Source organism: Malaclemys terrapin, chromosome 18 (assembly GCF_027887155.1).
Source record: "Malaclemys terrapin pileata isolate rMalTer1 chromosome 18, rMalTer1.hap1, whole genome shotgun sequence".
In the NCBI taxonomy this organism is placed as follows: domain Eukaryota; kingdom Metazoa; phylum Chordata; order Testudines; family Emydidae; genus Malaclemys; species Malaclemys terrapin.
Window position 1 is genome coordinate 7,811,602 of NC_071522.1, and position 14,999 is coordinate 7,826,600.

Here is a 14,999-nt window from a genome sequence, read left to right on the forward strand (position 1 = left end):
ACATGATCACAGGTCACTGTAAGACTTCATTACCCACTTGCCACCACACAGGTATACAGGAAGACTTGCAAGTAAAACAGAGCCATCTACAGTCAATTGTCCTGGTTAATGGGAGCCATCAAGATTCCAAACCACCATTAATGTCCCACACTTTGCATAATTACAATAGGTGCTCAGAGTTATATTTCATATTTCTAGTTTCAGGTAGAAGAATGATACATTCATATAAATAGGATGAACACATTCAGTAGATCATCAACTTTGTAATGATACCTTACAAGAGACCTTTTGCATGAAGCACATTCCAGTTACGTTCTATTCACACTCAGTAGCATATTTTGCTAAAATCATATAGAGTGCAATGTCACGCAGGGTTCACCTGCTCCTCCATGACGGGGCCCTCTTGATCAAGGGACTCAGATTCTCAGGACCTTCCCCTAATGTACCTCTGGGGGATAATGTATCAGTTACATAACACAGGCTTTCCTTCAGCGAGACCATGATAGGCAACCTAGCATGAGCCCACTGAAATCAATGGAAGACGGAGTACAAAGCCTTCCTATATGGGTCAGTATCTCTTTGACCATCATAGTCACTGGTTACATTATGCCTGTTTTTATTAACTGGGTCATCCTTGTAAAAAAAAAAAAAAAATCACCCTGGGTTTCAATTAAACAAAAAATTGCTCAAATGGACTAATTTTATGAACAGGGGGAAAAAAAAAAAAAAAAACCTGGAGAGGTCTGCAAACCTCTAACTATTACGTTTCCTCAGCCCTATTGGGAGAACGCATTTTAAACACATCTGTTCTGTTTCAACATTCTGCCCACTGTGCGCACACAGACAGCAGCCAAGAACAGACTCACAAGCAAGCGAGTGAGAGAGAGAACCTGAGCTAGAGCACACTCCAAACAGGAACTGCCACGTAGCAGGATGCTGTCTATGGAAAAGATGGACTGGATTCAGGCAGACAATGGCAATATTGCAGACGATTATGGTCGGGAGAGGACATTCTCTCAGCCCAAATACAGCATCATTCCTAAAAATCCACATTCGATTTTATTTTCTTTCAGTGAATTTAGGTGCAAAATATTGGAGATTGAACTACTTTAGCCACAAAACAGGTCCAGCACAGGCAGCAGTAGTGCAAGCATCCCACATACTGCCCCAGGACTCAGCCCTGGACTGCAGGCACTGTCCATAGGACTGAGAAGGGAATTCAGTCTCCCTGATCCATACAGTCTGACTTTTCTGCAGACAATAAATGGGCCAAATCATGCCAATTGTAGTGGGGGTCGGTTGTGTGAGAAGAGGCTTGTCGCACAGAAGCACGCATTCATTTCATACAGTCCACACCAAAGAGCATGATCAAAATTGAATTCTGATGCATTGAACTTACTTTGTTGAGGGCTCCAGCTCCAGTCAGGATTATATGGGAGTTCTCTACTTGGATAGTCCTCTGTCCTAGCCGGACAAGATAGGCCCCAATTCCAATCGCCCGACACGTTACCTACAAATACAAATCACATTTGCGTCATATCCTATCGTACCTCCAAAAATGCATCGACCCAGGCAGTCTGGTGTGTTTACTTCAGGCCCCTGTGTATTCTGTGGCCACAGAATCCACCCCTCAGTGCAGAACTGTGCTCCAGAATCTAAGATTTCATTTAAAAATGAACGATGAATATGTTTTATAAAACAAAATAAAATAAAAAAAGCAATGGCTTGTTAATTGAACAGACCACTAAGTCAAACTAGAGCTGCTTTGCTTTTCAAATGCATGTAAAAACACTCTGAAATGCACCTCGCTGTTTCAAAAAGAAAACGTTTTAGCAGCCAGATCCTCCGCTGCTGTTAATTGGTATAGCTCCACTAAATCCATGGGAATATGCCAATTTACACCAGCTGTTGGTCTGACCCTAGATGTACATTCTGAACTCCATGGTCAAATTTTCAGCTGAAATAGGAGATGAAGTTGCAAGAAGAGAAAGCAGTTGGGGATTACCAGGTTGATGGTGATAATATCCTCATAGGCTAATGATGATTCTCCTGCAATCATCCCAGATCCTCGGAGGTTCTCCACTCCAAGTCCTTCTTCCTTCCCAATAATATCGGTTATCTTATACCTGCAGGGAGACAGACAGACTTTGAGACACAAGATCCAATGATTTGTCAAATCAATTTGCTGCTAAGAACATGGAAAGTGACTAAATAGCATTAAGGCTGCAAACAGTAGTGTGCAGAAACCGGCCAGTTCTCAACCCACGGCTTTGCTGAACACCAAGGAACCGGCCTACACACTGACAGCCAAAGCAGCGCCATAGGGAAGAAATGGCTGACTGAGCTGTACAGGTTACTGACAAACGTATGGGGCAACACTGAAGTCAGCTTCAGTGAGAAATGTTCCTTGGTTGTCTCTGCAGATGAGGAGATCTAGCTGATTATGGGGAAAGGGGCAAGGAATGAAGGGAATGGGACCAAAAGAAAAAAAAAATTGAGAGAGAATGAGAAATTGTAATTAGGCTCCTACCTTCTCTTTACTTTCCTCTTTCATGCCTTTTCTTCTCCAGTCCTGTCTCCCTCCTCTTCCTGGCTTAACATCTCTCTGTTCCATGAGGCTCTGATTCAGAAATGAACTTAAGCATGTGCTTAAGTGCTTCTCCGAATTGAGGCCTGGCCTCTCTCTCTAATTCCTGCTCCCAACCTCCTCTCTCCTTCCTGTTCTTTTACAGCCCATCCATCTGTCTGCAAACCTCATTTTTCTCTCCAGGCATATCCCCCTCCTTCCACCTCCAGGCCTCACATTAAGAATCTCGGTGTCTCCTTTCTTATTCTCAACACTTGTGGTGCCCTCACTGGGGGCAGGTGGAAGGGGTAGGTGCTGTTTGCTGCCTAGAATAGAAATTGAACCTTTTGGAAAGGACAGTTCTGCAGCTGCACCCCATGCCATAGAATGAAAATCGGTTAAACATTCACTTGAGTGGGTTCTCTTGTCGCTACTATGTATTTCCAATCGAGAAGGCACTTCCCTTACTCAGACTGTAAACTCTTTGGGGGCAGGGCCATCTTTGTGTTTATACAGTGCCTAGCACACTGAGGCCCTGCTCCACGATAGGGGCTCCTAGGCATTAGTGCAATACAAATGTTATTTGGTCCACTACATTTGATAGGGCATTTCAAGATGTTTCATGATAAAACATTTTATCCTGTTCTAGTTCATATGTAATAACGGGGGAAAATGTGTTCTCAGACTGGACACTATAGGATGTCCTGGGGACTAGACAAGAGAAAACAGACAAGGAAGTGACAGGTGTCCTTCATATATATCCAAAGTGAAACAGGATTAGACCCAGCAGTTTACCTGGATTCTCCTTCGTCTTCCACATGCTCACAATGAACGGAGTTCAGGGCACTCACTTTCTTATAATCTTGAGGCGTTAGGTACAAGTATTTATAACCCTGTGGGGACAAATAATTAGTTTTACTCATTCTCATCAACGAATCCCTCCTGTGGCCCCATCCCAAAAAAGAAGCCTTTCCAAGAGATGTATTTATCCAGAAGGGGTAATAATAGGAGTTTTTCAGCACCTGCAGCTCCAGCGGAGGTCAAGGATGCCCAGAACCTCTGAAAATCGGGCCTGAATTCCTCCTTGGTGTAACTCTGCTAATTAGTGAGCCAGTACCAAGGCTAACTTTATGCCTAAATGTCTGGCAGAGCTTTAGCTCGTCTCTTTGAAGAGAGACTGGCTACTGCAAATATAAGACTAGCCTGTGGTACATCCCATAGTTCTGCTATTGCACACTGCCTCCGAGATCGAGCGTTTACTTACTTTATAAGGGTCATTGGGGTCTTCCCAGGCAACATGAAACATGTGACGAATCTCCTCAGCCAAACCAATCCTCGCTCCACTGTTGGCAGCCACATAAATTCGTGGGATACCCTCTGTTCGAGCAAGTTCAGAAGCCCTAAGGAACAGCAGGTCCTCTTGGGGCCCAAAGGACCCTATTCGGTACGTAATGTCATTGCCAATGACTATGATATCACGGCCATCTGGGCACTCAGGGCTCTTGAGGGTAATTTTCCAAGCCACCATGCCAATCTGTGGTCACACAAAAGGGGTGGGGGGGAGTTTCAAATATAAATATTCCAATACTAATAGATGGATTTCTGCCTCCATGCTCACTTGATTCAAAATCATGCATGGTATGTGAGGACCCACTAAGTACAGCACTGTGGATACACGAGCTCAATAAGGTTCCCAATCTGCGTTCTTCACCGAGAGTATTGCTGGAGTAAGGACTACAAAACCAGTCCTCAACTTGCCACCCCAGCCCCTGGAACACATTTCCTCGTGTGGCTGCATTTTCCCCACCCAAGACATTCAGTAGCATTGTTTCTCCCTTTACCATCTATTCTAGGCAATCCATTCAGGGATTTACCATCGCTCCGAGACACATCCTACAAGATCCTTCTCTCTTCTCGCTGAGCTTAGTGTGTGTCACAGAGGACATGGGGTTAGTTAAAGCATTCTGTTTCAGTGCCCTTTGTTTACAGGAGTTCCTACCATCTCTTCAGGGCCACCCAGCCAATCACATTTCAGAAGGACTCCTGGCCTAGAACGCTCATCAGCTCCTTTCCATCTCCTGTTGCCCTCTCTGCTTTAATCCCTTTATTTCTCAACTGTCTCGACTTTTGTTTTCCACCCTTCTCCTGCGTTTGTGTCTCTGTCCCCTTGCTTTCCACAGACACCGCTGCAGCCTCTTTCGCCTTCAGCCTGACTTTTCAAGCTCACCTGTATAAGTAATGTGTTTTTATTGAGTATTTTTCTTTTTCTTTTTCTTTTTTTTTTTTAAATCACCAGATGATCTCTCCTAGTCCTGCCTAATGGAGATGAGCAACTTCTGGAGACTGCATCTCTCTCGCCTCTTAGCCTCTGTGTATGATCGCACTGGGGAGCTGGCCATCAAGGAGCACCATTAACAGATGTAAATAGCAGCCTAGCTCTGAAAGCCACATGCTTCACCCAGTCTCGGCTGGCCCAGCGATCACAAGCAGAGTACACATTCCTCAAGCCGATTGCACATCCTTTGCAATCAGTATGGGTGAAGCTCTCATTGCGGATACTTGGGATTCTGAGCATTATGAACTAGAAGGGAGGTGGGATGGGGGGGGGGGGAGGGAGAGAAGCAGCAGATAGATATGTGCTGTTTAATACAAATCAAAATGGGCACAATACACAGACAAGAGCCAATCAATGTCTGCAATAAGATACAGTGTAATAGTTTCATTTAAAAAAAAAAAAAAAAGCCCGACAGAGAAATTAATCAAAGGATCATTGGAGAAAATGCAGGCAGCTATCCAAAAACATCACAGCTCTCTGACAGCTCCTTTCCCTTCTCCTCCCTTTCAATGGCTGGGATCGCAGGCGAATAGAACGTTAGAGCTTTCTGTGCATCTTCCTATGGGCTCCATTTCTTCACTCTCATTTTAAATGATATGGCACTGGGGGCCGGAGGTAGGTAATTTTTATTAATATTTGCTGATGTACAGGTAAGTTTCAGCATCAAACTGCAGAGTGTTTAGAGGCGAGAGATATGCATCAGTTGCAGAGACAGGAGCATAAACCCCAAAAGGTCAGCTGGATGTTTTGCTCAAATACCAATCTTGTTGCTAAATTAATGGAAAGCCTTAATGCTATACAACAAGTCGCTGCAGCTGCTGACCACCCCAAAGACCTCTGAGCCTCAGCAAAGACAACAAGGATCACATGGACAACTTACCAGGAGCCCAAAGGACAAGCTTATTGATCAAAAATAAATCCAGCAGCCATAGCATTTCCCTTTTTAATTTCAGCAGCAACCACCCCCAAACCTTGCAACTGATCATCTTTGTCCTCCTGGCCTCACAATTACAGGGAGAGCGGTCATGGGCTGAATTTAAGTAGCTCAGGATCTGGCACTTAGGATGGGCAAACTTACAATAAATCATCATCATCAAAATGAGTAAGCACTGAGTTAAGGACTTCCGGATTAGCCCGAAGACACTGTGGGCTGCCCAAGAGGGCATCCCTCTCACAGGTAGTTTAATAAAACACAAGTTTGGCCACAGATCAGTTCAATCCTCCATTATATTTCCGACAGTAAAAAAAAAAAAAAAAAAATCCTTATTTCCTCATTAAAGTCATAACTAAAAACTTGAAGTGGGCACTTCACAAAAAGTTCTGAGGCCAGCCTCCACGCCAAATAAGGCAGGAATCCCAGTTTTAATTCTGGGGAGATAGTTGCCCAGACTCCCTTTTACTTTCTTTTCTTAAAAATGGCACACAAATTGCACTGTAAACTTCTTCCAAGAGAAGACACACAAAATACTAATATTTTGCACAGATATCTACCCTAGTGTAACAAACCACGGCCGCCCTGGCTACCACCAGACTAAGGTCATTAGCAGGGATGAAACCTGGAATATTCAGAACCAACACACAAGCACAAAACCACTCAAGCTACAGGAGCAGCGCTGTTAGCTTTCAGTAAGACTAGGTCCTTAATCCTCCCTGTGGCCAGTCAAAAGAAGGAAACAGGATCACACACACCCTGACAGGCTCATAATGTGCTTTGCAAAGATAAAATATTACTATCCTCAGTTTACAGATGGGTAAACTGAGGCACAGAGGAATTAATTGTCTTGCTCCTGCTCTCTCAGTGGACCAGTGTCAGGGCCGGATTCCAATCAAGAGTCCTAACTGTCAGTCCCATGCTCCATTCTCAAGATCAGGCTGCCTCCCTGGATGCAAGATCAACGCAATGATTTCTGTATGTTAGAATAGAAGCCTCCATACTCAAAAAAAACTTCCTACCAATACAATACAACTCAGAACAGAAGCACCATATTTGCTTTCCAGCCTGGGGTTCTGCATATGTAATGCACATCCTTATCTTAAATTCTCTTTGCCCCACTGCTATAGCGTTATTTAACTAGGGTACAATGAATTTTCATATCCAAGTAATTATATATACTCTTGAAAATAGTTTTATAATGAAAAGTCAGAAACAAACGTATGCTATAAAAAAGCACAAATGTGTCACTACACTATTTCACGTCTCTTTTTGATTCCCCAACATATACTATCATCAGTGTTAGTTGGCTAGTAATAAAAAACACAGGGCACAGCCAAGGATTTTTTTTCTTTGAAAGGCTCATATGCTGTTTAAATTTATGGGTAGGAGGGGAGAGCTTTCTATTTTAGAGAAAAAAAAATGTGGTTTTTAACTTAACGGCAGCATGCCAAAAAGGGAGAGTTCACAGGTTAATTAGGCAGGCTGAGCTAATCACCTAAGAGTGCTGCCAGAACAATCACGGGGTGATGGCGAGGGGTGGTGGTTTAAAAATAGGATCTTGAAAACAGCCACAGCAGTATTGGAAGTGCTTGTCTTGCCACACTTTGATCCCCAGCACAAGGAAGAGCGAGAGAGAGAGAGAGCAGGAGCGGGGGGGAAAAAATAAAAACAAGAACCGTCTTATTTAACTGTTTTTATGTTGGTGAAATGATTTGTGCCACAGTATTTCCATAAGAAGTGGGGCCATTATTCTTCTGTAGAAACACATTTGGTTTGAAAAGTATCACTGGACAGAACGTGAAAATCAAACCAGATGAATTATTCACAGCCTCCGATCAGAAGCGATCATTATTTCTGGTGTTCCGAACTGTGATTAGGATGCAGTGCTTAGATGTCATTTGCTCCCTGAGTAACACCAGCAATGCAGAATACCATTACACACACACACGTTTTATATATATAATTTTATACACACCCTCTCCCAGGAGATCTTGGCTTAATGTAACCGTTAGCAGATAGTAAAAACGTGATATTAACTAATGTTCATTTTCATGATGCTAAAATGTCATTAGTTTGACACACAGTGTCAACACTAATCATGACCTAAAATTAACACCAAAATTGACTTCAACATTAATTGTGCTATCAATGTGAACAGTAATACACACACTGATTCAGTTACAAATTGACTGCCAGTGGCAGTCAGAGCTGTTGACGACAGATACCAGAGGGAACGGGAAGAAACTATGGTTCCATTCTCTCTCACAGTAGCACAGCAGATACAAGAAGTGATGGGACATGGATGCAAATGGTAGGGACCCTGGGGGGAAGCTGCAGGACCCTTTCTACCATGTTCAGTAATTCCTCAAGAAAATGTAGTTGACACAAAATCTAATGTAAACTAGAACAGCTTGTTATTCACCAGCATTGGTGTTTATGGCAATCGTGTTATTTCACTCTATTTCTCTCCGCACAAGGATGACGTTCGAGCATGTGTACTTTTTACCATGCTTAATTTTATTTATTTATTTTGAAATTTGGAAACCTGGACATGGCTCTCTGAAAATGTCCCTAAGAGGGCTGATGGTTTTTTTAAAAAGTTTGCTGACAATTAACATACAGCATTTCCCTCTTAGAGTCTTCATGGTTACACAAATCACATCTCATCTCCCGTTCTAGTCTATGTATATATGTGCGTTTTATATGCACATCTATACGTGCATGTACAGATATGTATTATATATTACATCATACAAAAACTATACCAAAAAGGAAATTTAAAGATTTCAAAGTCAAGCTCTCAAAAGTTAGGAAATACCAGAATAAAGGTTACCCATGCAACCTTCATTCTTCCTCCTCATGCATATATATTGTGATCCAGTTCTTAATAACATCATCACATACTTTTTCCCCAGGCAACCTCTGCCTCATTCAGGGCCTGAACCAGTGTCTATTGACTCCAGTGGGTGTTGGAACAGGCCTTCAGTGCACAGGATGGATACTGAATGTGGTGGGGTTGGGTTGTTTTTTCAGTAATAAGACTGAAGGGGAAAATAACCCACAAAAATTGCACTGGATGCAACCATGACCCCCTACATGGGTCAGCAACAGCATCTGAAACTTCTGGCCCATAGAACAGACTTCTACTCCTTGAGTTAAAGAATAAATGTGGGCCATTATCTTTTTTTTTTGAGAGAGAGAGAGAGAGAGAGAGAGAGAGAGAGAGAGAGATTATATGTATATGTATATGTGGGAGATGAGGTTTAAGTATAAAACTTTGCAAAACTAACCTTACAGGAAGGGCAGCATAGGAAATAACTTTTTTTCTTCTGTATTTTTGAATAGCATTAAGCATTGCCCCGAGTAGTGCTTGACTGTATAAAAGAATCTAAACACTTATCTTAACCACTGGAAAAAAAGTCTGTTTTTTCAACACCGGTAACTCAAAAATGGCTGAATTGATTTTCTTATAAATTTCCAAAAATTAACCTCCTGGCTAAGACCAAACATGAGAAGTTCCAGCTCAAAAATACATTTTAGTAGGTTATAAGCATCTGAAAATTGATGTTTAGAATGCAAAGCTTTCAAATCTTAAACTACTAGCGCCTCTCTCTCTCTCTCACACACACACACACACACACACACACACACACACACACACACAATAAAATGAGGGTTACAGATGTTACTGTTGTCTGTGAAGCTGTGTGTGAGAAATAGCATGCTGAAGTAATTGATCAGCATGGAGGATTAACCGACCTCGGCAATCTGAGTTGCTATGAGGCATCTGCTTTTAACCATATGAACTGCTGTTGAACAGTGCAGTTTTGTGCTCAAAATTCCATATTCCAGTGTCTTCTGCATGTGTCCCACCATTCATTATAATCCTAACATGGACTTAAAAAAGACCCACTAAATAGGTCTACTCTTCACACCCATTATTAATTTATGGGCACATTAAATGTTCCAGGCATATAAAAAGGAAAAGAAAGAAAGAAAAAAAAAAAAAGAAGATTTGCCTTCACCAATGCTCAGGAACCCACGTCAGGAAGTTTGTTCTTTTAAATTCATGTGTCCCACTCCACATTTCGAGAAACTTTCATCTTTCAGTAAAACAGCATTCTACAGTTCTCAACAAAAAAAGCTGTTCTATTCTGGTCCTTACGCTATTGCCATCAGGTATCGAAGTGCCGATGGGGCCTAAGGTATTCTGTGACAGGAGGCTCACCTAATGAACAACTGCACAAGAATGGTTCCCAATGAGTACAACAGAAAGAGTTGCCCAGGTTCCCTGTCTACAGCCTCCAAGAGCCTTTATAAAGAGTTTGTTCCTAAGTCTTATCAAGGGAAGGAGTTCTAAACACACAGAATTGCAGTCACTGTCATAAAACAAATGTGGGGGGAGCATGAATGGAAACACACACAGACAAACTTATTCCATTCCCCTTCCAACCCTTCGTTATTTTACAGACCTTGTAATCATGCAACCCAAGTTCTTCCAGAATTACTATACGTGTTCGAGCTCTGAGGTTTTAATACCTTAAGCCCTACCATAAGAGAGGGGAATGCAAGGCAACAAAATAGAATCCACAGAACATAAAAACAGTTTAACTATTAAGCCTTCCCTGCACAATACTCATTAGCTATCCCTCTGCTGCACCAAACAACACCTGGAGCTGCTGCACAGGGGTTCCTCTAGCCCTTTACTTAGTTCTGTCCTGTAACACACCTGGCCAAATCTTCCCACCTGCAACGGAAAGGATGCTGGCAAATGCTTCACAAAAAGGTTCAATTAGAGACTCTGTCTCACGCTCAGGTTACTGTGAAGGAAAAACTGTGACATCTAGTGTCAACAGGGAAAAATGACATTGTCTTCCTATGTACATTTCCATGTGACCTAGCTGGAGAACTGGGGGTGGAGCAGCGCCAGGGGTGTCCCAGTTACATCCATTATCTCCTTGTCTTGAAGGGCCAAATTCACTGTTGCCATAAGGGGGCACAACTCCATGGACTCTGAAGGCGGTGGTGAATTTGGGTCAAAGTTTATAAAATGCTTAGCATGCCCCCTCTTTAAAAATGAGCAGTGAAATCTCTAACAGTATGAAGAGTGACCTGATGGCCCACAAAAACGATCACTTTTTTAATGGTGGGATTTCAGATAAATTTTTGGATAGTTTGAGAACTGCTGGTCTAAGGTAAGGGGTAGGCCTCCCCAGGGAGGCATGGGAATGGGGAGAAGGGGGAGCACGAGCGGTGTGCTTTTTAGGGGGGGAAGGAGGGAAGAGCTCTGGTTGTCAATCCCGGGTGGCTGTGGGGCATGCAGAAGGGCCATGCACACCTGGGAGGCAGATAGCCAGAGCCCGGCCATCCAGGCTCGGGCTCTCCTTCCTCCCCTCCTCCAATCTCTCTCTGTGAGGCAGCCAAGGCTGGAGTTTCTCCCGCCTCTCCCGCACTTGGAGGCTGTGGTGCTCTGACATTCAGCCCCAGTCTTTAGACTCAATATAGTACTCCTTGAGGAGACTGGTAGGAGGTGATTGATATAGCTCCCCAGGTAAGACTATCCACTCTGAACTATAGGCCAGACTTTCAGAAGAGCTACTCAATGAAAGAGACACATTTTTAAATGTTCTCTCAATGGAAGCTGCTGGGTACTTTGGAAAATCCTGTAAAAATCTCCCTGTGCTAACACACCATTGTCTGGCACTGCTAGAGTCATCCATGTTCTAACAGGACAACATGCTTATAGAACCATATTAGAGATTCATGTTACAGCCTCAGCCATGGCAGTTAAACTTCTAGGGTAGACAGTCTGTAAGAGAGCAACTGTCAGCCATACACCTAAATCAAAACATGCAAAGTTCTCCATAGACCCCATCGATCTGTATTCCAAGAGTGCAAGATTCTGAGCACCTCCAGCCCCTGCTGCTGCCAAAGGGACCCCCCCGGAACACCCTCCGTAGAAACTCCTCAGCACCTTGCCGCACTGAACTCTGAACAGTCCAGACTTTTTTTATTTTTATTATTTTTTTTAAATGTGAAGATACAAACTAGCAGGAGTTAGTTTAAAAAAAGTTGTGGTGGAATGTATACAAACATATCAACTATCTGAACTTAAAACGATTTAACTGAAAACCTTAACAAGCAGAGATGTTTTTGTTTGCAAATTTTTGCAATGCAATATTTTTCTTTTTCAATTATGCAACTTTTTATTTAAACTTACAAATTTCAGTGCCATGTGTCTATCCATTTTAGGGCCTGATTCTGAGGCATCCTGAGCGTCCACCTAGCTGGCACTTCGTTTTTGACATGTTCCCATGTGTGACTTTTGTCCCATAGACAGTCACAGTCTTCGCTCCAATTTGCCAGGGAACGTGATGGAATTATTGCTGGCTGCTAAGACTTTATTGTCCACATGCTAGACCTTCTTCGGCTCTCCTACATACATATTTTCTGCCACTAACAAACCTGTATTAGCAAATTAGCTCCAAAAGAGTTTTGAATGTTATGCTGTTGTGAATTTAGTGCCAGTCTATTTAAATCCTGGGAGTGTGGGTGGAGCCTAGTGGAGCAAAAGGCAAACACCTCTCAGGCTAGGAGGGGCTACAGAACCCAGAGTTTAACTGAGTACTGGGGACAAAAATGAACAAATAAGGATGGAGGTGCAGGTCACAGGGTCAAAATGAGGAATCCAGAGAAAGGGACACTGAGAAGAAAACTGGACAAAGTCCACTTCTCAAGAAGTCATCCAAAGAGTCAGTGGACACCACTCAGAACTGTCTGAATGGAAAAATGACTTGAAAAAGACACCACTGTCTTGAAAGCCCCCAGAGTTTCTGTGTAGCCAGAGAACAGGTACAGCCTGGCCTGTAGCAGTGCAACCTCCCCCACACTATCCTACTAAGACATCTCATCCCCAAGCCAGCAGGACCAAAATCTAGGAATGAGTGCGGAGTTCCATCGTCATAGTCCATTAAGTCCTTGGCCTTTTTGTTGAGTCTGCCAGCAAGAGACATAATTACTGTCAAACATGGTGGTGGTTTTTGTGATGTGGTTATCTGTCCACTAAGATCTGGTCTGAGACCACCAAACGTCTCTCAAACCAGTTATCCAATGGTTGTGACTTTCAGTCATTGCCAACATGACTTGGTTGTGAACTAACTTGAGAAGGAAGACTCTTTCCCATCACCCATCTCTTAAGTTTACCAATCTCCTCTGAAAAGATCATCATAAAGAAACAAATAAAGCCGTTTTGTATAGCTGTGGAGCTGAGGAAAATTTACCTTCACAGCATTATTTAGACATTTTATGGGGTTCTATAAGGAAAAGAAAAATTGCAATTTATGTCAGGTCCTAATAGTACTCCTCGTCCTCCCTCCACTTTCACCCATTTCAACCAGCTTTTAAATTCAACTCAGACTTTGCCACTGAGTTAACAGAACCAAAAAAGTGTCTGTTAGTCTCTAAGGTGCCACAAGTACTCCTGTTCTTCTTCTTTCACCATTATAGCATATCACCTAGCTTCAATTACATCCTCTGTTTGTGTGGCACTGCAATGTAACACCTAGCACTGATATGGTAATTACAGTGTTTGGGGTTTTTTTGTTTTTGTAAATTTTAACTAATTAATCCTCACAACAGCATGAACTACATCAGTACTAGCCTATTTTACCAGTGACGAAAGTGAGAGACGGGCGATAAGGGCCCAACGATAAGGACCTAAGAGGTCTAACTTCCATCTTGTGCTCACTCCTTTAGCCACATTGCCTTCCATTCATGATTCACTATGCAACAAGTCCTATCGACTTTATCATTTTAAAGGAGAGCGTGTTTGTTTATGTTAACGTATCCTCTCAAATACATTCAGACAAGTTTGGAGAACAAATGAAATGTATTTGGTGAAAAGATGTCAAATTCTCAAATGTGTCTGAAACAAAGAGCTGAACCAGTTTAAAATGTTATAATTTTCCTCTCTTCTATGTCTCCTGGACAATGCCTATCTACACCCAGAACTACAAGCTTCTCCCACAAAGGTGGATGACAGCAAGGACCCTTTGTTCCTGGTAGATAACAGTCTGCATAACTTCTAGGTAGAAATATGCAGCATCTGTGGGACCCATCTTATTTGTGAGAAAAGCAGCATGGATCTATTTACTGCCTCTTCTTTTTAAACACGCCTGTCAGCTTGGTTTTATCCAGGTTGCCTTTTCCATTCCAGAGATGAAGCTGAGGAATCAAACCTCAACTGTCCCTCCTCCCCTCCCACTTGCCATCTTCCTTGGTGCGAGGACCTTGAGTGCAGGCTTGTGACAAATCTGTTTCCTCGGCTAAAACAAATTAAACCGTAAAAGCCTAAAGTCAGCTCTCCCTGATACAGTGAATGCAGCACAGAGGAATGCATCTGTTCGACAGCTCGTCATCTTTTGCGTGTCACCTGTCCTTCAGACTTTTGACTGCTGAAACCCCTTCCTTAGATTGGCCACTTCTCCAGTGAAGGTGTACTATTGTGTCCCCTGGCTACTAGTAACAGAATAAGATACTAACACCTCAAACCTCATTTTCACTGTGCATTGTCCTACTGTAACTAATCTATCGGAGAACTGGCTTGGCTGACATCGTTTACAAGCTGCCCGGAGCATTAGCCACAAACCTCTCTGGGAAAGGAGAGAAATGGAGTCTTCAGTCTCTCTCTCTCTCTCTCTGCTTCAATTGAGACAGAGAGCACGCACCGGAAGATTGCACGAGGGAGTAGCCCAGTCCAGAATCTCAATGGAGTCATCGAGACACGACTCAGAATTGGCCACATACTTCCATTCTCAATCATCTTCAAAGCGTATGGACAGCAAAAGGTGGGGATAAACACCCCAAACACCACCTCCAGGTTGTTTGAAAATAAGGCAAGAATTCAAACAACTCACCGTATAGTGTAACAGCATCACAGAGACGGAGTTTTAACCAGGGCATTATTTGTATAGCCACCGCAGGGCTCTTTATGCTGCTATGTCACTTGTTTCCACACAAGGCACAACTAAGTCTTTCAAGGGTTAAAAAAAACTAATTTTTTTTTGGTCTTTGGGTACAGAATCTCGTATAATAAGACTATTTGTATTCATACTGGCAGAGTAAACACTACATGTTCATGCCCAGGCAGCTCTGTGCTTGTAATT

The 14,999-nt window shown here is 42.8% G+C and overlaps 1 protein-coding gene across 12 annotated transcripts in view; it reads right to left on the reverse strand.

Moving 5' to 3' along the window:
* ACACA (acetyl-CoA carboxylase alpha) overlaps window positions 1-14,999 on the reverse strand; it is a 219,650-nt gene that overhangs the window by 78,125 nt on the left and 126,526 nt on the right. For all 12 annotated transcript variants that reach the window (XM_054008120.1, XM_054008119.1, XM_054008122.1 and 9 more), the window contains 4 exons: window positions 3,831-4,100; window positions 3,362-3,459; window positions 2,006-2,126; window positions 1,400-1,510 (listed from right to left, as the gene is read on the reverse strand). In XM_054008120.1, coding sequence (XP_053864095.1) covers window positions 1,400-1,510; window positions 2,006-2,126; window positions 3,362-3,459; window positions 3,831-4,100 — 600 coding nt within the window. The remainder of the gene's footprint in view (window positions 1-1,399; window positions 1,511-2,005; window positions 2,127-3,361; window positions 3,460-3,830; window positions 4,101-14,999) is intronic.